The sequence below is a fragment of the Salvelinus fontinalis genome, chromosome 17 (assembly GCF_029448725.1).
Source record: "Salvelinus fontinalis isolate EN_2023a chromosome 17, ASM2944872v1, whole genome shotgun sequence".
NCBI classification, from domain to species: Eukaryota; Metazoa; Chordata; class Actinopteri; order Salmoniformes; family Salmonidae; genus Salvelinus; species Salvelinus fontinalis.
The window spans coordinates 42,579,656-42,606,977 of NC_074681.1; the positions used below are offsets into that span (position 1 = coordinate 42,579,656).

Here is a 27,322-nt window from a genome sequence, read left to right on the forward strand (position 1 = left end):
CCCCCCCCCCAGATAGCATATGAACACGTCATAAGCAAGAGAAGCATAACAATTCATGTCCAACTGTGTAAAATAGCAGGAAATGTGTTTTTAAATGTAAAAAACTGAGTTAGAGCTGTCAAATCCACAAGTGGCTGCCGGCATTAAACCTAAAGAGGACATTACCATTGGCTGCACGGAGTAGCATTAACAGAAATCCTATGCAGCCTTGTTTTCAAACACTGGAATGTGAGATGTAATCTACACCTCGATTAGGATGATAGAAATTATTTAGGTCAATGATTTTTCAATTTGAGCATAATTATTTCTATGTAGCCTAGATTTTCTCATTCTGAACTTTAACCCGAGTGAGGCGGATGTGGCTTCGTGACAATGACCGCAAGAGCAGCTGCTCACTGATTTGATGGCTCCAATGCAGTTCCACCTCTGACACTGCCAAGACATCCGTATGTGGGTGTCTGCCTTTCCCGGTTAACGCGCGATCTGATTGAATCTAGCCTCTAGGTCTGATTAATTCTGATATATTCAATACAGAAATAACCCAAGAACATGCATTATCAGTTAAATATATATATCATTTAACTAGGCAAGTCAGTTAAGAACAAATTCTTATTTACAATGACAGCCTACCAGGGAACAGTGGGTTAACTGCCTTGTTCAGAACGAAAGATTGTTTTACCTTGTCAGCTCAGGGATTTGATCCAGCAACCTTTTGGTTCCTGGCCCAACGCTCTAACCACTAGGCAACTGTACCTGCCGCCTCAGTCAATGGTTTGGAAATGTCTTCACTACATTCCATTGTCCAATAATGTATTTTCAGATCAGTTACTTCAAGGAAGGAAGGGTGCGTTTTATTGGAGCAGGGCCCGTCACCTCCAGAGGGTTGTATTTCAGCAAGCATTGTCCATGTAGACTGGGCCTGCCTGTCTGTAGGTAGGTTGAGAATGTCATATGGTTGTATTGGTTGTGCATTGAGGGGGTGGAACTCCTTCCCTAGACCCCAGAACCCCAACCAGAAGGGGGCGGGAGAATAAAGTATGGGGGAGGTTCAGGAAGGTCCTCCTGAGGGGTGTGTCCATTTGCTGAGGAAAGGAAAACAATATTTATTATTTAGATTATGTTTTGGGGTTGACCATATTATATTCCATTTGTGTGTGGTTTTTGATTAACTATCCTTGTGGGTACCAGAAATCCTCAAAAGGATATTAAAACAACATAATTCAGACAGGAGGAAAATTGCTATTTTAGGTTTAGGGATTAGAATTTGGGTTAGGATTAAGGTTAGGGGCTATGGTAAGGTTTAGGGAAAATAGGATTTTGAAAGGGAATACATTTTTGGTCCCCATAAGGATGTGCGTACAGTTGATGTCGGAGGTTTACATACACTTATGTTGGAGTCATTAAAACTCATTTTTCAACCACTTCACAAATTTCTTGTTAACAAACTATAGTTTGGCAAGTCAGTTAGGACATCCAGTGGGTCAGAAGTTTACATTCACTAAGTTTACTGTGCCTTTAAACAGCTTGGAAAATTCCAGAAAATTATGTCATGGCTTTAGAAGCTTCTGATAGGCTAATTGACACAATTTGAGTCAATTGGGGGTGTACCTGTGGATGTATTTCAAGGCCTACCTTCAAACACAGTGCCTCTTTGCTTGACATCATGGAAAATCAAAAGAAATCAGCCAAGACCTCAGAAAAATAATTTGTAGACCTCCACAAGTCTGGTTCATCCTTGGGAACAATTTCCAAATGCCTGAAGGTACCACGTTCATCTGTACAAACAATAGTACAGATGAATAGCAAGTATAAACACCATGGGACCACACAGCCGTCATACCGCTCAAGAAGGAGATGCGTTCTGTCTCATAGAGATGAACGTACTTTGGTGCGAAAAGTGCAAACCAATCCCAGAACAACAGCAAAGGACCTTGTGAAGACGCTGGAGGAAACAGGTACAAAAGTATCTATATCCACAGTAAAACGAGTCCTATATCGACATAACCTGAAAGGCCGCTCAGCAAGGAAGCCACTGCTCCAAAACCGCCATAAAAAAGCCAGACTAGAGTTTGCAACTGCACATGGGGACAAAGATCGTACTTTTTGGAGAAATGTCCTCTGGTCATAATGACCATCGTTATGTTTGGAGGAAAAAGGGTGCAAGCTGAAGAACACCATCCCAACCGTGAAGCACGGGGGTGGCAGCATCATGTTGTGGGTGTGCTTTGCTGCAGGAGGGACTGGTGCACTTCACAAAATAGACGGAATCATGAGGCAGGAAAATTATGCGGATATATTGAAGCAACATCAGTCAGGGAGTTAAAGCTTGGTCGCAAATGGGTCTTCCAAATGGACAATGACTCCAAGCATACTTCCAAAGTTGTGGCAAAATGGCTTAATGACAACAAAATCAAGGTATTGAAGTGGACATCACAAAGCCCTGACCTCAATTCCATAGAAAATTTGTGGGCAGAACTGAAAAAGCATGTGTGAGCAAGGAGGCCTCCAAACCTGACTCAGTTACACCAGCTCTGTCAGGAGGAATGGGCCAAAATTCACCCAACTTATGTGGGAATCTTGTGGAAGGCCACCCGAAAAGTTTGACCCAGGTTAAATAATTTAAAGGCAATGCTACCAAATACTATTTGAATGTATGTAAACTTTTGACCCACTGGGAATGTGATGAAAGAAATAAAAGCTGAAATAAATCATACTCTCTACTATTATTCTGACATTTCACATTCTTAAAATAAAGTGGTGATCCTAACTGACCTAAGACAGAGAATTTTTACTAGGATTAAATGTCAGGAATTGTGAAAAATTTAGTTTAAATGTATTTGCCTAAGGTGTATGTAAACTTCCGACTTCAACTGTATGTGTGTAATTGTGTCACCTCTGTGCACAGTAGGTGTGGAAGGGCTGGAGGCAGGCAGACTAGTCAGGTGCAGAGTGGAGCTGATCGTTGATGCTCTCCTCACTGCCATCTGGTAGTTCTTGTACAGGGTGGCCCCATACTAAACAAAGATAGATACAATAGGTACACACAACATACAGTGCAGTGAAAAAGTATTTGCCCCCTTTTGAATTTTCTCTACTTTTGCATATTTTTGATACTGAATGTTATCAGATATTCAACCAAAACCTAATATTAGATAAATGGAACCTGAGAAACCTACATGCCAAGTAAAGACCTTATGTTGTGTTCCCTACAGGTTATAGAGAAGAGCATAAGCTCTGAACTCATTGTCATTGTCCCCATGGGGAAATTTTGTTGTAGTACACGTTTAAAGTAGTATTTAAATACAGTAGACAACAAGTTGACAATACAACATTCATTACAGTTACATACCAATAAAAAGACACTAGCCTACTGGCCTTACTGGGTTGATAGGAACACTAGCCTGAGCTGTTTAGGAGGGATATCACACCTGGCACAAATTATTGTCTAGTTCTGTTCAGACCTTAGTTCTACCTCTGCTACAGATCCAGATCCAGCACCAGACCCAGCCCCCATACCAGAACACCGGAAGAGGCGCGGGGGTGGGATCAAAGATCTAACCTTCATCTGGAGCGAGCAGATCACTGGGAAGTGCTTGCGTCTCAAGTTGTCCTCCTCCCCCCTACAGACCCAGTTCCCGGTAACCCCCCCCCCCCCCCCCCCCCAGTTTTCAACCTCAGCACGACTTCCAGTCCCGGTCCCAGCCCCAACACAGGCAACAACTCTGGACACAGCACCGACTAACCACAACTGCCCCCTCCATCCAGCAACTGCCAGCCCAGATCCCACCCCTTCCCCAACACGAAGAAGCAGACATGTTGTGGACTGACTGACCAACGGACTGATTCTCTCTTTTTTTAAAGAATGATTATTGAATTTTAACTTGTGACATTTTACCTGTGAAGAAATTTACAAAACATCTAATACAAAAATGACCCAGTCCTACCTACCTACAGATTGTGGAAATCTGCTCTTTAAACATGTCAAAGATGATAAAACAAAAACACTAAAGTAAATACTACAGCAATCTCCGCAAGAACACAACAGTAAATACTACAGTATACTACAATCTGCAAAAATACTACATTAATTGCTATAGTATTATAATTACTATAGTATTATACTACCATTTTCTTTTAACATAGTATTTATGCTATAGTTAACTGCAAATACTACAGTATTCACTGTGAATACTATGGTATTTATACCATAGTATACTATAGTATTTTCTCATGTGGGAGTTGCTAGGACCATGCTGGAAAGAATAACGTGAAGGGAATATAACTAATAACTGAGCCAGCACAGTACAGCTCAGGTTGGCAAGATAGTGGGAAAAGAGTATTAATAAAGCCTGACCTGAAGGGCTATATAAAGGGCTATATAAAATAAAATTGATTGATTGATTGACCTTGGCTATTCTGATGGAGTTGACCCAGAGGGAGAGAGTGAGCTCATCATCACAACACAGGAATCTGATGTACTGGGACTCCTTCTGGATCTGAGGATGCTGAAGGGAAAAGAACAGAACAAATGGTATTGACGTTAATCTCTGCTCTTAGAGCAACATCTGCTGTGCGTGCAATGTCTGTCGCAAAACACTGTATGTATGCTTGATTCACTGCTCCATTCTTTGTTCAAGTAGTCCAGTATTTTTGTTGCTGTTGTAGTTCATCAAAGAAGACAACAGGGGGCAGCCAATGCTCACATGAGTCAAGCCATTAGAGGAGCGCTATTTGTATTGCACTACCGTGTTTCAAGTTTGATTAGTCGTACGTATAGGATACACATGGTGTACACTGTCCAACGAAATGCTTACATCCATGTGGGTCCATGTGGGTTGCACTACCATGTTCTCAAACCCTCTCACATTAAGAACCTTTCTCATTCATGTTAAGAATGCCTGGACATTCTCATACACACAATAAATGGTGAGTAAAAAATAAAGGCCCTGTTGCCTGTTTGAAATCAAATTTGAAGATAAACTATTTTTTTTACTAACTTTTTGGCTTTACACTTAGAAACAAAGGAGCTATCTAGAACCTAGAATGGTTCTTTGGCTGTCCCCATAGGAGAACCCTTTGAATAATCTTTTTTGGTTCCCGGTAGAACCCTTTAGGCTTCCATGTAGGCCCCTTTCCACAGAGAGTTCTACGTGGACCAAAAGGGGTTCTCCCTGGAACCAAAAAGGGTTCTTTCTATGGGGACAGCTGAATAATTCTTTTGGAACCCTTTTTTCTTAGAGTTTAGGGACACTGGTGAGGAAGAATTATTTTCTCCAAAATGGCCAGAAAAAAATTATGGTCATATGTTGTTATGAACCATACAGTTTAAATATATGCTAAAATTCAAGGTAAACAGCAACTTAAGTTAACTTCTATAATGTACCTTTAAAAACAGATAATTGTCAGACATGGTTCTGCAAGTAACTGACATAAATATTAAGCAACCAATATTGAAAAGCCACCAAAGTACCTGTCAAACATGGGAAAACCATACTGTCCATATACTTATGAATTAACATAAATATAAAATATTTCCAACGTGGTTTCAGGGCAATTCGTATTATTCTGTACATGAATCTGTGACACTCAATTTAGTATGATATATTAAGTTACTTTAGGTCACATTATGAATGTAATAGCGGTCGTACAATATCAAACGAATTATAGAATCATGTCTCACCCGGCAATACAATTACATAATTACTTGTTACTTTTATTTATTATCCGTATATTTTTAAACTGCATTGTTGGTTAGGGGCTCTTAAGTAAGCATTTCATTGTAAGGTCTACACCTGTTGTATTCAGCGCTTGTGACTAATACAATTTGATTTGATTAGAATAGCATACGTATTGGATAATGTAACTTATCATACATCTTGAATAAGCAGGTATAGTATTATACCCCTTTCTCTGAGACCAGGTTGCTTTTTGCACTGTAACAACAGAGGAGAAATACGGGGAGCATTTACATTGGCGGTTAGGGGAACTAACGATAAAGGTTAGGTTCATTTATGGAAAAAGGTTAGGGGAACTAAAACGACAAAGCTTAGGTGAATGTGCGTAGCAGGTTCGGCAAAGGAGACTGGTAAGGGGAGGACGGCTCAGAATAATGGTTGGCATGGAGTGAATGGAATGGTACCAAACACAAGGAAACTGTGTTTTATACTATTCCATTAATTCCGTTCGAGCCATTACTATAAACCGTCCCGCAAATTTAAAGTGCCACCGGCCACCACTGGTGAATGGGGTTAAGTTTAGAATAAGACGAAGTGGGGATTTTTTTGTGTGGACGTCTATGAGAGAGTGTCATATTTGATCCACAACATTTATTGCTAATTTGCTACGTGAGGCTTATTTGATCCAATAGAACTTTCGTAATGTTTAGGTTTTTACAAATGAAAAGATAAGTGGACGCTCGTGACAACTTTGAGAAAAAAGATTTGATATCGGAGTTGTGTCTGTTGTTCACACATATCTGCCCTCTCATTAGCTAGAATGTGCCCAGCTGATCTCCCCTCCTCCCGCCCGCCTCCCTCCTTTGTGGACATGCATCTCCTAGCAACCAATTCCATGAGCAGCAGCACGTAAGAAAATAGGTCCTCCTTAAATTGCAATTTTTGTAAAAACAAATTATTATTTTATTACGTTGCTGTCTTCTGCCCATCTAGAAGAATTGGAAGATACTTCTCTTTTGTGGAAATAGTTTGGAGCAATTTATCGACTTGGTTCTTGCTAGACTCCCCTGCTGAATCATCAGGCAACACAAGGAAGGAATCGGATAGGAGGACCATAAACCCAACAAAGGCAACAACAAGAACAAGGACATAGATAAGCAAGCACAAAACCAACAGAGGGAGAAAGAGAAAGTATTTCTGAGGGATTTCTGGAGGATAGTTCAGGCCTTGACAGTGAAACAAGCATTCAGACGAACAAACAAGCAAAATAGCACTTTGAAAGGAGGTAGAAACATTGAGAGAGTATCTTAATTTATGTGTAATGTGTTGTTTAATTGAAAAACACATTCAATATCTTTATTTGTATCATTAATAAAACGTGCATTGTTTTAAAAGTGCATTTATCTATAGGTGCATTTTTTAAATAAGCACTTTCATCAAGTAAGCACTTCACATCATTCTAGAGCGGAGTGGATTGTTAAAACAGGTCACCATGGAGATGAAGATGGATGCATTCCCGAAGCATTGTTTCAGAGACCTTGCCATCACGTATCCTGAAAATGTGACAAGTGAGTCAGGAAAAAAGAAATTCAAAAAGAAATTGCTAAGAGAAGAGAAACCCCAGAGACTCTGAGGGCAGACTTCATCCTAAAAGTAAACAAGGAAATAAAAGAAGACCTTCTGTTCTACACGGATGATCCTAATGCTTGGCACACAGCTCTCCATAAGGGCTTAAAATGTCAGAAAACAGAACAATGAGGCAACTGTACATTGATTCCACCCCCAAATGTAACATTCATATTCATAGCAATGGCACTGTGATTGATCAAGGTTCGGAGGCCAGTCTGGATCCATTTTTTTACAACTTCGACCAAATAAAACCTCTTCTTGCTGAACTTACAACCGCTCCACTGTCACTACCTACAACAGCCTCCACTCCCTCTGTGCCCCAGTATGTAGTCCCCAGTGTCCCTCTCCCTCCCTCGCAGACACAGCCCTGAGCATGCCTCTCTCACACGTGACACCTGCATCATATAGAGGAGGAGATCAGCCTGGTGCGTCAGCATAGGGGTGAGATCCAGGAGCAGCAGTGTTCAAGGAAAAATGTTGAGGACAACCAGGCTCTCAGGATGGACGTGCACAGTCTTAGAGAGGAACTGTCCAGCACAGACAACACCAGCCACATGCACAACCTCCAGAGGGAGTTACAGTACATGAGCTAAGGCAGGAATTTCTCAGACACCACCATCCATCTACAAAGAAAAAACGCAGGACCAGGCCAACAGCTGAATCAGAACCCACCTACCAACCCAACCAACAAATGCACCAACCCAGCTGACCTTCTCCATGCCCATCTCACGGCCTGTAATTACTCCCATCACTCCTGCCATCCTCCATAGACTTGACGAAAAACCAGACATTATATTAATGATGGACTCAAATGGAAAGTTTATATAGAGAATCAACTTTTCCCAAATAAAAAGGTGTGGTGCCCCACAACAGAGAGAGCTACTGGGTGAAATAACACAGTGTGCCATCACAGCAGCAAGACTTGTAACCTGTTGCCCCAAGAAAAGGGCAACCAGTGAAGAACAAACACCATTGTAAATACAACCCATATTTATGTTTATTTATTTTCCCTTTTGTACTTTAACCATTTGCACATCGTTACAACGCTGTATATATACATAATACGACATTTGTAATGTCTTTTGGAACTTCTGTGAGTGTAATGTTTACTGTTAATTTTTATTGTTTATTTCACTTTGTATATTATCTACTTCACTTGCTTTGGCAATGTTAACGTATGTTTCCCATGCCAGTAAAGCCCCTTGCATTGAAATTGAGTTGAATTGAGAGCTATGGAGCTCATGACTGTGGCCCAGCTTGCTCACCAAGCCACATCATCATTCACACCTGGGGACCAATGACCTGCGTGCCCAACAGGAGAGGGTGGCCACATCACTAAGGGGACTGATAGATAGGGCCTCCACCATCTTACCCCTTGCAAAGATAGTCATATCTACCCTGCTCCAGAGGAGAGACTTCCAATAATGCCACCATCCAGAGGGTAAATGCCAGCCTTTCTCGGGACTGTGTGCTATGGCCCACTATTCCACCCTCAGCCTGCACTGTCTTAATGACAATGTGGCCAGTCCACCTCACCCACCAACTCCCTGAGACAAATAAGACACTCCTTTAGACCTGAGCCTTATAGAGATAGAAGAACAGCCAGCAACACTGACCCCCACACCACCCTACACCACTTATCTCCCAGGAACTGCATGCAGATAGACTGAGCTATGCCCAAGCCGCAAACAGTCAGAGGCCCCATGCACAGTTTGGAGCATCGGTGGTCACACTGCCCTCCACACCACCCTCTTCAATTCCCACTACAACCTCCTTCTCATACTGCCAGACCAGGTCCGCCTCAGCAAAGCTCTACCAGACCCGGCCCATCACAGCACAGCACAGCTCTACCAGACCAGGCCCACCTCAACTGCCCAGCTCTACACAGCACCGACCACTACCCTAGGGTGTGGCAAAACACTGTTGAGGGTAGTGCACCACATGATGCAGTCCACACCATGTATCATTCACATCATCAGCCCTCATGTGCTGAGAGTTTTGAGCTTTGCCAGTCACACTGCCCTCCACACCACCCTCAATTCCCCCTACAACCTCCCCCCAAGCTAGTTTTGGTTACCTTCCCTACTCCCATCCCCAGGACATGCCTGGGACACTTCTTCCCCCCATGGCAGCCCCAACCCTGTAACAGGAGCCACACCAATGCCTCCTGTGCACACCCATAATGGAGCATTGTCAGGAGCTTCATCAGGGTGGACTGAGCTCTGCCAACACTGCTCTCCCAGTTCCCACTCCAGCCCCTGCATCCAGTGACTTGAGGGATGTCTGTCAAATGCTCAGTCTACTCTGCTCTCATGTGGTTGGCCAGGGACCTTGGCAAAGTCTCAGCTCACTCAACAAATAGCTGCAGATGACCCTATGCCTGTCAGCTCTTATGGGAATGAGCTGAATAACCCCCGGACTTTAAATCTAGTAGGGGGCTTGGGCTAATGCACCTAAATGTGCGAAGTATGATTGAAAAAATGGACACAATTGACATTTGGGAACAGGACTCTTGTCCTGACATTCTGGTTCTCTCAGAAACACGGTTAAATGGTTCTGTATCTGATAAAGACATTGAAGTAAATTATTATCATGTATTTAGGTGTGACAGATTACAGAAAGGGGAGGAGTGGCCATATATGTCAAATCTAATTTCATGGAGTGCCAATCTTTAGTTATTTCTGTTCCCAAGAAATTTGAGCTCCTGGTTGTAGATGTGTCCATAAACTAGAATACACATTTATTTGTTATTGGGATTTACCGCCCCCCTGCTGCCATGGCGGACGTTACTGGTGGTATAGCCGAGTGTTTAACACATTTTTTGTCCACGGAGTTGGTCATTTGAGGGGATTTGAGTCTGGATTTGCTATCCCCGGCCACAGATCAATTTAAGAGTATATGCATTGATTTGAATCTGACTCAATTGATCTCAAAATGCACACGGCTAAATGGGAGAAACCCTGTTAACTCATTGACTGATTTAATTCTCACTAATAACCCCCATAAATATTTGTCTAGTGGAGTACTTGCATATGATCTCAGTGATCATTGTCCCATAGTATAGTACAGAAACATGCTAATCCTTGTTTAATTAAGATGACCAAGTTTAAAAAGTTCTCAAGTGTTTTTACGTTACATGTTCTATTCTGATTTAGCTACTCCCCTGTATTACTGACCCTGAGTTGGCTATAGAACATTTCTTCCCTGCCCAAGCAAGTTCTGTCTGACTCTGGCATTATGACTGAGAAGAATGGAATAAGTGATGCTTTTAATCATTTTCTCTCAGCAGGCTTTTTATCTGAGAGAAACTGTGGTTTAATTGACCTCAGTCAGTCAATCGACTGTTTTTCCCTCTGCCAGCCCCTAGCTGACTCAATGGTTAACCCTTCAACTTCTAGTGAATCTTTGTTTTCATTTCAACAATTTACTACCCGTGATGTGCTAGATGCCTTGATTAAGATTGATGTAAAAAAAATAATAATCTAGGTCTGATATGCTTGATCCATATCTGCTGCAGCTCTCTGCCTCAACATAGAGAATAAACAGCTCTCTATGGTCAAGGCGTGACGCCTTGACCATAGAGAGCTGTTTATTCTCTATGTTGGTTGGGGCGTGATAGTGACTAGGGTGGGTCATCTAGGTGATTAATGGTTTATGTTGGCCTGGTATGCTTCCCAATCAGAGACAGCTGTTTATCGTTGTCTCTGATTGGGGATCATATTTAGGCAGCCATTTCCCCTTTGTGTTTTGTGGGATCTTGTCTACAGATAGTTGCCTGTGTGCACACCAGTAGCTTCACGTTTCGTTTGTGCTTTTGTTGTTTTTGTTCGGTGTTCAATTTGAATAAAGAAAATGTACGCTTACCACGCTGCACCTTGGTCCAATCCTTACGACGAACGTGACAGCCCCCCTGATTGCTGAATCATTAACCTATTTTTTTAACATGACGATTATCTGGTACTATCCCCAAGGTTTGGAAGGCGGGCAATGTACTCCACCTTCATAAAGGTGTGGACCCTTGTGACCTAAATAATTATCGCCCTATTTCTAAACTTTCTTGCCCAGGTAAAATGTTAACAATCCTTGATTCATTCTCAGCTAAGATCGTTCTTATCTTTGAAATGTATTCTAAATGTACAGTACCAGTCAAAAGTTTGGACACACCTACTCATTCAATACTTTTTCTTTAGTTTGACTATTTTCTACATTGTCGAATAATAGTGAAAACATCAAAACTATGAAATAACACATATGGAATCACGTAGTAACCAAAAAAGTGTTAAACAAATCTAAATATATTTTAGATTCAGTAGCCACCTTTTGCCTTGATGATAGCTTTGCACACTCTTGGCATTCTCTCTACCAACTTCACCTGGAATGCTTTTCCAACAGTCTTTAAGGAGTTCCCACATATGATGAGTACTTGTTGGCTGTTTTTCCTTCACTCTGCAGTCCAACTCATCCCAAACCATCTCAATTGGGTTGAGGTCGGGTGATTGTGGAGGCCAGGTCATCTGATGCAGCACTCCATCACTCTCCTTCTTGGTCACCCAGTTCTTTGTGTGTGGGTGTGTGTGTGTGTGTGTGTGTGTTACCCCGTCTGTTACCTCAGCGAGTCGATTGGAGAAGAGCAGAAGACAAATGTCTACTGTGACAAACTGATAACATCGGTTAATCTTTCCTCCAAGATGGATGGCCTACCTTGAGGATGAAGCAGAAATCAGTTGGTGCTTTGTATTTCTGTTTGTAATCAGTGGTGGTGTAGATATTGACTTTGTCAAGTTGAATGAAGCACGCCAGGTCCCTGGATGTCTGCCAAGGAAGAAAAACATGAGAAAACCTGAATAAGTAGACTTTAGGTTATATCGTTGCTGTCTGATGAAAACATCTTATCTCTAAAATAGAGACTTTTCAGGAAATTGTGAAAATTACCATATTTTCCAACTAACGAACATACAATTATGAAATTCAGAAACTATTTTGCATACATTTTCTTGGTCCTGAAGTCATGAAATGTTCAGAGTACATTGAGGGTTGTTACTGCTTTCAAGAAGAAAAAAAATATGAAAATTGGTAACAAATGGAGTTCCTAGATTTTCATCAGACAGCGACGATATTGATCATATCATTGGAGATCCAGTGAGTAAGGATTTCATAGATTACTGTTTTAGTCTGAAAAGTCCCAACTTGAATGACTGTGTGCACTGTGGACTTCCTGAGCCAATTGTTTTTAAGCGTTTTGCAGACACAACATATACAGTGCATTCGGAAACTATTCAGGCCCCTTGACTTTTTCCACATTTTGTTACGTTGTTACAGCCTTGTTCTAAAATGGATTACATTGTTTTTTCCCCATCATCAATCTACACACAATGACAAAGCAAAAACTGTTTATACATTTTTGAAAATGTATATATATAAAAAAAACTGATAACACGTTTACATAAGTATTCAGACCCTTTACTCAGTACTTTGTTGAAGGACCTTTTGCAGCGATTACAGCCTCGAGTCTTCTTGGGTATGATACTACAAGCTTGGCACACCTGTATTTGGGTAGTTTCTCCCATTCTTCTCTGCAGATTCTCTCAAGCTCTGTCAGGTTGGATGGGGAGCGTCGCTGCACAGCTATTTTCAGGTCTCTTCAGAGATGTTCGATCGGGTTCAAGTCCGGGCTCTGGCTGGGCCACTCAAGGACATTCAGATACTTTTCGGGGGCGGCCCGTCAGGAATTCCAGGACCCAATTGCACAGGGCGGGGTTGAGACCCAGGGCATCGAGCTTGATGATGGTCTTGGAGGGTACTATGGTGTTGTATGCTGAGCTATAGTCAATGAACAGCATTCTTATATAGGTATTCCTCTTGTCCAGATGGGATAGGGCAGTGTGCAGTGTGATGGCGATTGCATCGTCTGTGAACCTATTGGGGCGGTAAGCTAATTGAAGTGGGTCTAGGAGGACAGGTAAGGTGGAGGTGATATGATCCTTGACCGGTCTCTCAAAGCATTTCACAATGACAGAAGTGAGTGCTACGGGGCGAATGTCGTTTAGTTCAGTTACCTTTGCCTTCTTGGGTACAGGAACAATTGTGGCCATCTTGAAGCATGTGGGGACAACAGACTGGGATAGGGAGAGATTGAATATGTCCGTAAACACACCAGCCAGCTGGTCTGCACATGCTCTGAGGGCGCAGCTAGGGATGCTGTCTGGGCCGGCAACCTTGCGAGGGTTAGCACGTTTGAATGTCTTACTCACGAAGGCCACGAAGAAGGAGTGAGCACAGTCCTTGGTAGCGGGCCGCGTCGGTGGCATTGTATTATCCTCAAAGCGGGCAAAGAAGGTGTTTAGTTTGTCTGGAAGCAAGACGTTGGTGTCCGTGACGTGGCTGGTTTTCCTTTTGTAGTCCATGGTTGTCTGTAGACCCTGCCACATACATCTCGTGTCTGAGCCGTTGAATTGCGACTCCACTTTGTCTCCACACTGAAATGTATCTTGTTTGATTGCCTTGCGGCGGGAATAACTACACTGTTTGTACCATAAATGCCTGATTGGAGGAGTGCTGCAGAGTTACTTAGCTCAATTCATCTTTGCCTCGATCCTGACTAGTCTCTCAGTCCCTGCCACTGAAAAACATTCCCACATCATGATGCTGCCACCACAATGCTTTACCATAGGGATGGTGCCAGGTTTCCTCTAGACGTGACGCTTTGCATTCAGGCCAAACAGTTCAATCTTGGTTTCATCAGACCAGAGAATCTTGTTTCTCATGGTCTAAAAGTACTTTAAGTGCCTTTTGGCAAACTCCAAGCTGGCTGTCATGTGCCTTTTACTGAGGAGTGGCTTCCGTCTGGCCACTCTACAATAAATGCCTGATTGGTGGAGTGCTGCAGAGATGGTTGTCCTTCTGGAAGGTTCTCCCATCTCCACATAGGAACTCTGGAGCTCTGTCAGAGTGACCATCGGGTTCTTGTTCACATCCCCAGGATGCACCTAAGCTCAATTTTGAGTCTCATAGCAAAGGGTCTGAATAGTTATGTAAATAAGGTATTTCTGTTTTTTATTTTTAATATATTTGTAGAAGTTTTTGCCATTGTATTGTGTGTAGATTGATGAGGATTTTAAAAAATGTAATCAATTTTAGAATAAGGCTGTAATGTAACAAAATGTGGAAAGAGTCAAGGGGTCTGAATACTATACGTTTTTATATTAGTTCATAAACTGCCTATACAATATACTGTATGTGCAAGACTATGTATTGACAAGATGTTTACTCAACTTGCTGTGACGAAGGACATGCAACCGAAACGCATCTGGGTTCATAATCTTTGTTTCCATTGAACATGCCATACAAATAAATGCATTTTAATAAATTATATTTAGAGTGCCTTGGTACTCCTTTCACTTCCTGTACCTTTGTCTTTCCTTTAGGCACATAATATATCCCAGATGCCCTGAGCAGGAAGTAGCGACGTTTCCACGATTTCTTCCCGTCCTCTCTCAGATACAGCAGCCCCTCCAGGTCTGGGACGATGAGAGAAGGCCCATCAAAATTTTCCTGGATTCAGAAATAAAAAATACGGTTTTTGGAAGTGTTTAAGGGTTTAGATAAGCCTGATTTTCTCAAGAGGAAGGAGAACACCAACACAATATTGGTACAGTAAATATGTGTGCTGTATAGGCTACAGAGAAGACTACAGGTGTGTTTGTGATAACTCACCTTTAGCAGAAGTTCCTTATGCCTTTCTTTTATCTCATTAATACATTTTTGGTCTTTCTTCCATAGGTAGAATATCTTGAAGTTGACGTGAAAAGACAATGTCAGCACAAGGATATAATTAATGGAACTTAAACAAAGAGCTTGGTTGCTAGTTTATCTCAACTTAAACCACTCTTTTGTTTGGTAAAAATTTGGCAGAAGTAGAGACAGATCATTGACTTAAATTAGAAAGCACAGTTAACTGCACTATTTTGTGTGAATTTTGGGTCATGTTCATATGGGCACGCAACGGAAAACGTTTTAAAGAGCTTGCAACAGAAAACAAAAAAAACTATTTGGGGGGGGGGTCCAGGTAATATCTCCCTGATTCAGTCTATTTTCTTCCGTTTGGTGCTTAATGTTTGGTGCCCAGTTGTCTACTGTACTCACCTGGGGGTCCTTGAAGAAGAGATATTTGTTGGGTCTCAGAAGGAAAAGGATTTGGTTTTTACTGTCTCGTGTCCATGCAGAAAGAGGCTCCACTAGATATTCATGGTCTTCAAACCCCCTTTCTGCATTGAGAACAAAAGAGGAGCCTCATTTCTTTATGAAAATGATATACATCAATCATACAATGTCATATCTTAAATCATACCCAAAGTACACTAAATTACAAAAAATGTGTGGACACCTGCTCGTTCTTCCACACCGATAGACAAACCATTTCGGTATGGGCCTTGCTTTTTTCACAGGGGCATTGCCATGCTGAAACAGGAAAGGGTTTTCCACAAACGGTTGCCACGAAGTTGGAAGCACAAATCAAATCAACCTTTTTATATCAGCAGATGTTACAAAGTGCTTATACAGAAACCCAGCCTAAAACCCCAAACAGCAAGGAATGCAGATGTAGAAGCACAGTGGTTGTCACGTCCTGACCATAGTTCTGTGTTTTGCTTGTTTTAGTGTTGGTCAGGACGTGAGCTGGGTGGGCATTCTATGTTGTGTGTCTAGTTTGTCTGTTTCTGTGTTCGGCCTAATATGGTTCTCAATCAGAGGCAGCTGTCAATCGTTGTCCCTGATTGAGAATCATATATAGGTGGCTTGTTTTGTGTTGGGGATTTGTGGGTGGTTGTTTCCTGTCTTTGTGTTTTGTCTGCACCAGAAAGGACTGTATCGGTTTGCCACATTTGTTATTTTGTTTTGTAAGTGTTCACGTTTATTTGTCGTAATTAAACATGTTGAGGACTGGCTACGCTGCGTGTTGGTCCGATCCCTGCTACATTCTCTCTTCTCGTGAAGAGAGGGAAGGCTGCCGTTACAGTGGTTAGGAAGAACTCCCTAGAAAGGCAGGAACCTAGGAAGAAACCTAGAGAGGAACCATTCTGAGGGATGGCCAGTCTTCTTCGCCTAGAATTTCATTGCATGCTGTAGCATTAAGATTTCCCTTCACTGGAACAAAGGGGCCTAGCTCGAACCATAAAAAACACCCCCAGACCATTATTCCTCCTCCACCAAACTTTAGAGTTGGCACTATGCATTTGGACAGGTAGCGTTCTCCTGGCATCCGCCAAACCCAGATTCGTCCGTCAGACTGCCAGATGGTGAAGCGTGATTTCCACTGCTCCAGAGTCCAGTGGTGGCGAGCTTTATACCACTCCAGCCGACGCTTGGCATTGCGTATGGTGATCTTAGGCTGTGTGTGGCTGCCCGGCCATGGAAACCCATTTCATGAAGCTGCTGACGAATAGTTATTGTGCTGACGTTGCTTCCAGAGGCAGTTTGGAACCCGGTCGTGAGTGTTGTAACCGAGGACAGATGATTTTTACACACTACGCACTTCAGCACTTCGGCGGTCCCATTTTGTGAGACGTTGTTGCAGATCTAGCAGGACAGATATTTGACAAACTGACTTGTTGGAAAGGCGGCATCCTATGACGGTGCCACGTTGAAAGTCACCGAGCTCTTCAGTAAGGCCATTCTACTGCCAATGTTTGTCTATGGAGATTGCATGGCTATGTACTCGATTTATACAACTGTCGGCAACGGGTGTGGCTGAAATAGCCGAATCCACTCATTTGAAGGGGTGTCCACATACTCTTGTATATATAGTGTACCTTGACTGCGCTTGATTGAGCTTGCTTGGTGCAATGGAACCAATGGAAGAACCCAAAAAGTGAAAACCTAACCCAACTGGCACTTCAGCCGGGCTCAATCAAATGCTCAAAGTGTTTGACAGAAAACAAATACCACCTGAACCAAGGTCTGGTGTGTATGATTCTCACCAGTCTGCAGCTCGGGGTTGGTCTCACACAGGCTCCAGTCCGTGCTGTAGTCACAGTGGGTCTTCTCAAACAGATTATCCATCACGTCCCTGACCGTCTGTCTCTCGTCCACCATCAGTGTCTTGGAGCTGCCATCACTCATCATTACCTTCACTACCAACTACCAGGAGGTACATACAAATAGCCATTGAAATATATGTACTTATTGAGTACACTCAATATGACTGCTGGCCCACCCATCACAGAATGTTGACTTAAATGGGGATTGCCATTCTAGTAATAAACAATGATTACGAGAAACATTGGCATATAGCATTTTTCTCCAACTCAAAGTGCTTTGCATGATATAGGGGTAGCTCAAATCCTCACAATGTGAAGCGGTTATAGCCAGTTTAGTGAAATCAACCCAATTTACCTTCTTAACTTTGGCCTCTTTTAGCTTCTCCAGAGCCAGCTTGATTTTGTCCGTTTTGGCTTGTGCTTCGGCCTCTCCCTGGAAAAATGTTAGTATACTGTTTGAGCAGCAGGAATGTGAAAAAGTGCTACACCCACATGAAAAAATACTACAGTTTACTATAGAAAACTACAGTCCTTACAGTAGAATTATATAGTAAACTGTAGTGTACTGTAGAATACCATACTACACACTGTAGTATCCCTCGATCATATGTAGTACTTACTATAGAATGATGTAGTATACTGAAAAATACTATAGTAAATACTACAGTATTAACCAAAAGAACACTGTAGTAAATACTACAGTAATGTCAGCAAAAACACTAGTCCGCCAAAAAAAAGTTTTTTACTATAGTAAATACTACTGTATCTTATTTGCATATGCTCCGCTCATTTGCAATTCGTGCCACCCATAACTGAGAAACCTACATGCAGAGTATAGAACATATATTGTGTTCCGTACAGTTTATAGAAAAGAGCAGAGGTTCTGAACTATCCGTTCATAGAACTATCCGTTCAGAACTCAGTCATACCTAGCTACAGGTTATGGAAAATGTGCTCTTTAAGCATTTCTCCACTAGGTTTCCTGAAGAAGAATGCCTCCACTTCTATGTCAAAGATAATAAAACAAATACACCATAGTAAATACTACACTGATGTCCGCAATAACACTACAGTAAATACTTCAGTGTACTACAATCTGCAAAAACCCTACATTCATTACTTTAGTATATACTGCTATTTTACAGTATTTTAATACACCTTAGTATAAAAATACTGTAAAACTGTAGTACATACTAAAGTAATGAATGTATGGTTTTTGCAGATTGTATTATAATCTATATTTATTGTAGTGTTTTTAGGGACTGTAGTACACCACAGTCCCTAAAAATACTATGTATTCACTGTAGTGTTTTTGTACAAAAAATCTATAGTGAATACTATAGTCATTATACCATAGTATTTTTTTATGTGGCAGTTTACTGTATATTGGCAGTAATTAGCTACAAAAACAGAAAGGTAAGATGCCTTGATATGCAAATCAATAGAACTGCAGAACTCAAGGGCCTGATATTGTAAAGTATTGTGATATTGATAAGGGCCTGCATTTGAAACAGAACTAGTTCTGTAATCTTGGTTGAGACCTGAAGACTTGCATTAGCTCCCCTGGCTAACGCCTAGGGTTACACAGTCCCAGTTACCGGTGGCAGTGGTTTGGGGGGTTCAGGAGGTAGAGAGAATGAGGAGGACTCCAGCGATGACATTTGGGACAAGGAGATAGGTGCTGGGACATTTTGTTGTTGGGTGGAATAGCCAGACTTGTGCTGCTGTGTGTGGACATGTCCCGTCTTGGTTGCGTTCAGTCTCTCCTCTGTGTCCGCCAAATCTGACCCCAGATCAGCCATCAGAGTGTCCAGGTCATGATCCTCTAGCTCATTTAGAGATTCTGCCAGAGAGGAAGATGGGAAATGAGGGGTTTGTATTATCAACTAGTGATAAGACGTGATAACAATCACTTCCCTTTTAATGAATACTTTTACCATTCTCACTCATGTACTTGTGAAATATGCTTAATAAGGTTGCTATTGGCAAGCAGGACTTAAAATATTTGTCATATGCATCAACTCTAATTGTAACCCAGGTAGTTTGGGTCCTCGATGCTAATTGGCTGAAACAGTATTTCAGCCATATGTATATGTAAGGGACAAATGCTGACGTTCTGTACATTACACTCTTAGAAAAAAGGGTTCCAAAAGGGTTCTTCTGCAGTCCCCATAGGAAAACCCTTTTGGGTTCCAGTTAGAACCCTGTGGAACCCTGCGTAGTTCCTTTTTCCAAGGTAAAGTACAGAACGAAGGCGTTCATCCGCAAATACCACAGTTGCCAAAGAAAACAATAAAGTACACATTTACTGGTAGAAATGAAACATTTTCATTGATATTAAATATTAAACAACAGCAAAGTAGCTGCATTTGCATTTGTTTAAGATGTTTTCTATTGACATTCATTTGGATACGTCCATAAGCAGCTGATGATGCCAGTTTTTTGCCTGGCATAGCTAGAAAAGTGTTTTGAGCCGAGGAATGCTGATTGGCTGATGTCAGACCGTATACCACGGGTATGACAAAACATACATTTTTACTGCTATAATTACGTTTGGAAACAATTTACAATAGCAATAAGGCACCTCGGGAACTTGTGGTACATGGCCAAAATACCACGGCTAATGGCTGAATGCTGATTGGCTTGCATCGTGCCTAAGAACAGCCCATAGCCGTGAAATATTAGCCATGTACCACACTCCCTCAGGCCTTATTGCTTAAATACAGTTGAAGTCGGAAGTTTACATAAACCTTAGCCAAATACATTTAAACTCAGTTTTTCACAAATCCTGACATTTAATCCGAGAAAGAATTCCCTGTCTTAGGTCAGTTAGGATCAGCACTTTATTTTAAGAATGTGAAATGTCAGAATGATAGTAGAGAGAAGGATTTTTTTCAGCTTTTTCACATTCCCAGTGGGACAGAAATTTACATACACTCAATTAGTATCAGGTAGCATTGCCTTTACATTGTTTAACTTCGGTCTAACGTTTTGTGTATTCTTCCACAACCTTCCCGCAATAAGTTGGGTGAATTTTGGCCCATTCCTCCTGACAGAGCTGCTGTAACTGAGTCAGGTTTGTAGGTCTCCTTGCTCACACACGCTTTTTCAGTTCTGCCCACAAATTTTCTATGGGATTGAGGTCAGGGCTTTGTGATGGCCACTCCAATACCTTGACTTTGTTGTCCTGAAGCCATTTTGCCACAACTTTGGAAGTATGTTTGATGTCATTGTCCATTTGGAAGACCCATTTGCGATCAAGCTTTAACTTCCTGACTGATGTCTTGAGATGTTGCTTCAATATATCCACATAATTTTCCTGCCTCATGATGCCATCTATTTTGTGAAGTGCACCAGTCCCTCCTGCAGCAAAGCACCCCCACAACATGATGCTGCCACCCCTGTGCTTCACGGTTGGGATGGTGTTCTTCGGCTTGCAAGCCTCCCCCTTTTTCCTCCAAACATAACAATGGTCATTATGGCCAAACAGGTCTATTTTTGTTTCATCAGACCAGAGGACATTTCCCCCAAAATATGGTATGACGGCTGCGTGGTCCCATGGTGTTTATACTTGCGTACTATTGTTTGTACAGATGAACGTGGTACCTTCAGGCATTTGGAAATTGCTCCCATGGATGAACCAGACTTGTGGAGGTCCCCAAAAAATTCGGAGGTCTTGGCTGATTCATTTTGATTTTCCCATAACGTCAAGCAAAGAGGCACTGAGTTTGAAGGTAGGCCTTGAAATACATCCACAGGTACACCTCCAATTGACTCAAATGATGTCAATTAGCCTATCAGAAGCTTCTAAAGCCATGACATAATTTTCTGGAATTTTCCAAGCTGTTTAAAGGCACAGTCAACTTAGTGTGTGTAAACTTCTGACCCACTGGAATTGTGAATTATAAGTGGAATAATCTGTCTGTAAACAATTGTTGGAAAAATTACTTGTGTCATGCACGAAGTAGATGTCTTAACCGACTTGCCAAAACTATAGTTTTTTAACAATACATTTGTGGAGTGGTTGAAAAACGAGTTTTAATGACTCCAACCTAAGTGTATGTAAACTTCCGACTTCAACTGTATACCACAGGTACAATCTAAAAATGCTTGTTTACTGTACTATTTATGTTGGTAACCAGTTTATAATAGCAATAAGGGACCTCTGGGTTTGTGGTATATGGCCAATATACCACACCCCCTTGGGTCTTATTGTGTCAAGATAAAATGTCCACTGTTTGCTGATGTCGTGTTGCATTATGTTTCTCACCGTTCAAATCTGTGAACCTAATAGAGAAGTTGTTTTCTCTCTGTGAGCTGGATGACATTCCTGAGGGGTCCATTTTGTACCCAAGACTCTGTCAAAAAAACGGTTTCAGATGAAGAGTTGGCATACAGAGATTTTAGTTCAGAACATGAAAGAAATTGTATGTTTTACATAACACTAATACAGATAGGGAACACTACAACAATATTTGCAACATTTTTACATTCATTCTAAGAAAACCGTCTTCAAGGACCATCTCAGAAGCCACATTTCTAAGCTGTGCAGAACACAGTCAAAATTCAAACCTTATACTTCGAATGCCAAAAAAAAAAGCACAATGGTGATGATGTGATATCATAGGAAAGTGATTATTTCATTTGATATGTCATATTTTCCTAAACGTCACCAGCAGGCAATTCCAGGCGAATCATACACAGTGGATTCGGAAAGTATTCAGACCACTTCACTTTCTCCACATTTTGTGACGTTACAGCCTTATTCTAAAATTGATTACATAACATTTTCCCTCAACACTCTACACACAATACCCCATAATGACAAAGCAAAAACAGTTTGTAATTTGTTTGCAAATGTATGAGAAAAAAAACTGAAATATCTGAAGTATAAAAATACTGTAAAACTGTAGTACATACTAAAGTAACGAATGTATGGTTTTTGCAGATTGTATTATACTGTATATTTACTGTAGTGTTTTTAGGGACTGTAGTACACTACTAAAAATACTAAGTATTCACTGTAGTGTTTATGTGCAAAAAATCTACAGTGAATACTATGGTCATTATACCATAGTATTTTTTTATGTGGCAGTTTACTGTATATTGGCAGTAAGTAGCTACAAAAACAGAAAGGTAAGATGCCTTGATATGCAAATCAATAGAACTGCAGAACTCAAGGGCCTGATATTGTGCACCCCTGCATTTGAAACAGAACTAGTTCTGTGATCTTGGTTGAGACCTGAAGACTTGCATTAGCTCCCCTGGTGTTCGATTGGGTTCAAGTCCGGGCTCTGGCTGGGCCACTCAAGGACATTCAGAGACTTGTCCCGAAGCCACTCCTGCGTTGTCTTGGCTGTGTGCTTAGGGTTGTTGTCCTGTTGGAAGTTGATCCTTCACCCCAGTCTGAGGCCCTGAGAACTCTGGAGCAGGTTTTCATCAAGGATCTCTCTGTACTTTGCTCCATTTATCTTAGCCTCGATCCTGACTAGTCTCCCAGTCCCTGCCGCTGAAAAACATCCCCACAGCATGATGCTGACACCACAATGCTTCCCCGTAGGGATGGTGCCAGGTTTCCTCCAGTCCAATCTTGGTTTCATCAGACCAGAGAATCTTGTTTCTCATGGTCTAAAAGTCCTTTAGGTGCCTTTTGGCAAACTCCAGGCATGCTGTCATGTGCCTTTTACTGAGGAGTGGCTTCCGTCTGGCCACTCTACCATAAAGCCCTGATTAGTGGAGTGCTGCAGAGATGATTGTCCTTCTGGAAGGTTCGCCCATCACAACAGAGGAACTCTGGAGCTCTGTCAGAGTGACCATCGGGTTCTTGGTCACCTCCCTGACCAAGGCCCTTCTCCTTTAATTGCTCAGTTTGGCCGGGTGGCCAGCTCTAGGAAGTGTTTTGGTGGTTCCAAACTTCTTCCATTTAAAAGTGATCGAGGCCACTGTGGTCTTGGGGACCTTCAATGCTGCAGAAATGTTTTGGTACCCTTCCCCAGATCTGTGCCTCGACACAATCGTGTCTCTGAGCTCTGCGGACAATTCCTTTAACCTCATGGCTTGGATTTTGCTCTGACATGCACTGTCAATTGTGAGACCTTATATAGACAGTTGTGTGCCTTTCCAAATCATGTCCAATCAATTGAATTTACCACAGGTTGACTCCAATCAAATTGTAGAAACATCTCCAGAATAATCAATGGAAACAGGATGCACCTAAGCTCAATTTTGAGTCTCACATCAAAGGGTTTGAATACTTATGTAAATAAAGTATTTCTGTTCTTTATTTTTTATACATTTGAAAAAGTGTTTAAAAACCTGTTCTCACTTTGTCATTATGGTGTATTGTGTGTAGATTGATGAGGAAAATGTTTTATTTAATAACTTTTAGAATAAGTCTGTAAGGTAACAAATGTGGTAAAAGTCAAGGGGTCTGAAGACTTTCCAAATGCACTCTATCATAAACAGTCTATAGAACTGGATGACCTGCTGACCTGCATAAGATCTCCCCTGGCACATAACTAAACCCTGATGAATATAGAGAGAAACATATGTTTCCATGTTCGAAGCCATGCTCAATGAACCGTTTAGCCCTTCGAGTCATGGGGTAGGAAACCCTGGATGGATTCTGAGGTCTGTTGGTCTCCATGCTCCCAGAAAGTAATCCAAATTATATATCAATCCAATCATGGTCAAATTTGAAAACATTTGATCCTCTTAAGTTCAGGACGAATGATTATTCTAATCAAAATGGTTATCTTCCTAACTTGCATAAGACTGTAGACAGTGACACAATATTTGTGGCTCTCCAAAAGGATGGCTGCCAATATGAAGTTGAATTGGCATAAATACCCATTCCTTAGAGTTCGATTTAAATGTAATGCCATTTGGTCTAATTACTACTCCTGTTCTTAGAGCTACATTCATTAAAGGGGATGTTCTGTATTTTATGGTTCCTCACCCTGAAAGAAGTCTATGGGCCAGGAGAAACTGTAATCCATAGTTCGGTTTTCTTTACATCCACTACAAACTACAGCTAACATGATCTACTGCTAGCAGCTAAAAACCAATGGAAGTGATATGGCAGCATCAAACCAGATATTGAGTTATTTGATTTGCTCAGTTGCCCCTATCACTTCCATTGATTGTTAGCTAGCGGCGTCTCAAGTTAGCTGTAGTTTGTAGTGGCTGTTGAATGACAACCCAGCCATCGATTACAGTTTGTCTGGTCCCATTGACTGCTTCGAGGGTGAGGAACCATCTTATATTAAGTTGTAAAATACTGAACTTCCCCTTTAAGAGGAGTTTACTGCTGAGTACAATGTACAATGCACATAGGTATTAGCCAGGATTCTATCAATGGCATCTAATGTTTCATCTGGCAAGCCACATACTGTACACACTAGTGTCATGGAGGGCAAAAGTGCTTGAGGATACCTTGGTGCCATGACCTTAAAATCAGTGGCTCGTGTCCATTTCTCAACCCAGATAATGTTTCTCGTCATTCATTTGACTTGATTTTATTTATTTGACAGGGATAATGCACATTAATCAACACCTTCTGTAAATGTTCCAGATTTAGCCCAAAGGTTAATTTCCATCTGTAGGCTCTGGGTTACACCTCTACACTGCTGGGTCTCAACAAAAACTACTTTTACACAGCTGCTGACGTATGTCTGGTTTATCCATTTCTGGTGAAAACACTTCTGATGAATCCGGGGAAGTGTAGTTTTATAAGATTGGTCCTAGTGAGAACTCACCTGTGTTAGGAGGTCCATCTCTCCCAGCAGGTCAGTGAACATGGAGTCTATGTCATCCATCTGTTACAGATAACAAGCAGACATATTTTAGACAAACGTCTGCACACTAGAAGGCCATCAATGAGCCCTATCTACCTATATATACCTAAACATGACATCATTGTTGTTGACATCAACACTAAGGACCATTATTGTGGCAGACAGAGAATAGGTCTACACAACCAATGTCACTTAAACTTGTAAAAACATGATTAAAGGGATAGTTCAGCCAAATTATAAATGTCCATATGTGTTTCCTAACTTTGAAAGCAGTCTATGGACAAAGAGAGGCAGTAATCCATCCTTGGCTTTTGTTATACTAGCCAATGCCAACAACCGCTAATTTGAGCTATTTCTAACCAAAAATCAATGTGCCCCAGTTAGCATGTTTTAAATGTCATGCCCATAGTACCTCGGGGAGTCTACAATGTGACGATGTGTTATGTGACAGCTCAAATTGCTTCCATTTTGCTTGGACTGTGAGAGACAAACCCGTTTCCATTAGAGGTCATCAAAGTAGAGCTGCATTGACACAGAGGGCTGAAAAATAACCGATCCCATAAGCAAAGTCTGCTGCTCTTTGAGTGAGGCCTGTTCAGGTTAGCTAATGATTGAGTCAACGTTAAGTGGAAAAAGCACCTGTACATGTGTAGCAGGCAGCTCTGGCCAAATGGATCATCTCTCCAAGTGTGCAGTTTAGATACGAGCACCGTCTCACCAAATTTGAGAGGCCTTCTACGACTATTACTCGTGTTTTTTTGTATCTTTATTTTTTGCACTGACTATTTTGCACCAGCTCTATGCACACTCTGTAGACTCTACCCACACACTCATGCATACAGTACTACACACACACACACACACACACACACACACACACACACACACACACACACACACACACACACACACACACACACACACACACACACACACACATTTACACAAACATGCATATTGACGCCACTCGCACGCACGCACGCACGTACACACACACACACACACACACACACACACACACACACACACGCACGCACGCACGCACGCGCGCGCGCGCGCGCGCACACACACACACACACACATATTGGTACTCCTTGTATACAGTGGGGCAAAAAAAGTATTTAGTCAGCCACCAATTGTGCAAGTTCTCCAGCCACCAATTGTGCAAATGAATTTATTTGCAAATTATGGTGGAAAATAAGTATTTGCTCACCTACAAACAAGCAAGATTTCTGGCTCTCACAGACCTGTAACTTCTTGCCCCACTGTATTGAATGTTCTTGTGGTCAAATGGTCCCTCTGTTTTATAATTGTTTTATAAATGTTTTATAATTGAGGACATAAGCAATTACTGGTTGCTACTGTAGAAAGACGTGTTTACTTTAAAGGGGCAATCTTATTCATTTAAATGTCCAGAGTGGATGTACCAATCCCAGATTGCCCCTTTAACCAACGATGGCTGTTGAAGTATTTCCTAACTGGCCAATGGGCTGTATTTGTGAGTATTGTACAATACTGTATAACTTTTTAATCACATTGCATCATAACATGAAAGTAATACAATGCCCAATATGAGAAAGTTGAATGTAACAATCACATAATTGTCTTTGGTAGTACTATGATGAAGCATTAAAGCTCCAATCTAGACAGTAAGATAACATAACATACAATGACACTACAAGTAATGCTAAGCATCTATTCACAGATATATACAGGGAGCAAAGTCATGTCATAAAAGTCAAAAGACACAAATGTCAAAGATAAACAGCATCCTGTCAAAAATCACCAGAGAGCTTACCTTTCTAGTCTAATGATCTCCTGGATTCCTCTTCGGTAATAGATTGGATATAAGATATTTTATATTTAAGTACATGTGCACCTTGCACATGTGGGGTTGAATTGGAAATGGTATGACTACTGAGACTGAATGATAGGGGCTCTATTTCCTGTTCTGTGTGAAAGTTAACCTTCTTACTGTCACATGACTCAGGAAGAGGCTTGGTTTGTGTCTAACAATGAGGTGGCTTCCTCTTCTCGTCTCCTTAATCTGCACTGGTCTGAGGACGCAGGATAGGGGCCAACAAAATGGTTGACGCTTACTGTGAATTTGCTTGATGGAGGATTTAATATTCCGTCTGAAAATCAAAGGTGTTGTTTAATTTGACTATAGGTTGTCTTAAAGTGGCAA

The 27,322-nt window shown here is 41.5% G+C and overlaps 1 protein-coding gene across 1 annotated transcript; it reads right to left on the minus strand.

Moving 5' to 3' along the window:
* On the minus strand, positions 1–27,106 carry LOC129814437 (amyloid beta A4 precursor protein-binding family B member 1-interacting protein-like). Its single transcript, XM_055867550.1, has 13 exons — positions 26,933–27,106; positions 25,096–25,155; positions 21,609–21,696; positions 18,937–19,181; positions 17,694–17,771; positions 17,279–17,438; positions 15,447–15,568; positions 15,018–15,092; positions 14,712–14,855; positions 12,006–12,116; positions 4,407–4,505; positions 2,894–3,014; positions 1–1,082 (listed from the first exon to the last, which is right to left on the minus strand). The coding sequence occupies exons 2-13, from the start codon at positions 25,153–25,155 to the stop codon at positions 994–996; spliced, it is 1,392 nt and encodes a 463-aa protein (XP_055723525.1). The 5' UTR covers positions 26,933–27,106; the 3' UTR covers positions 1–993.
* Between the last annotated feature and the right edge of the window lie 216 nt (positions 27,107–27,322).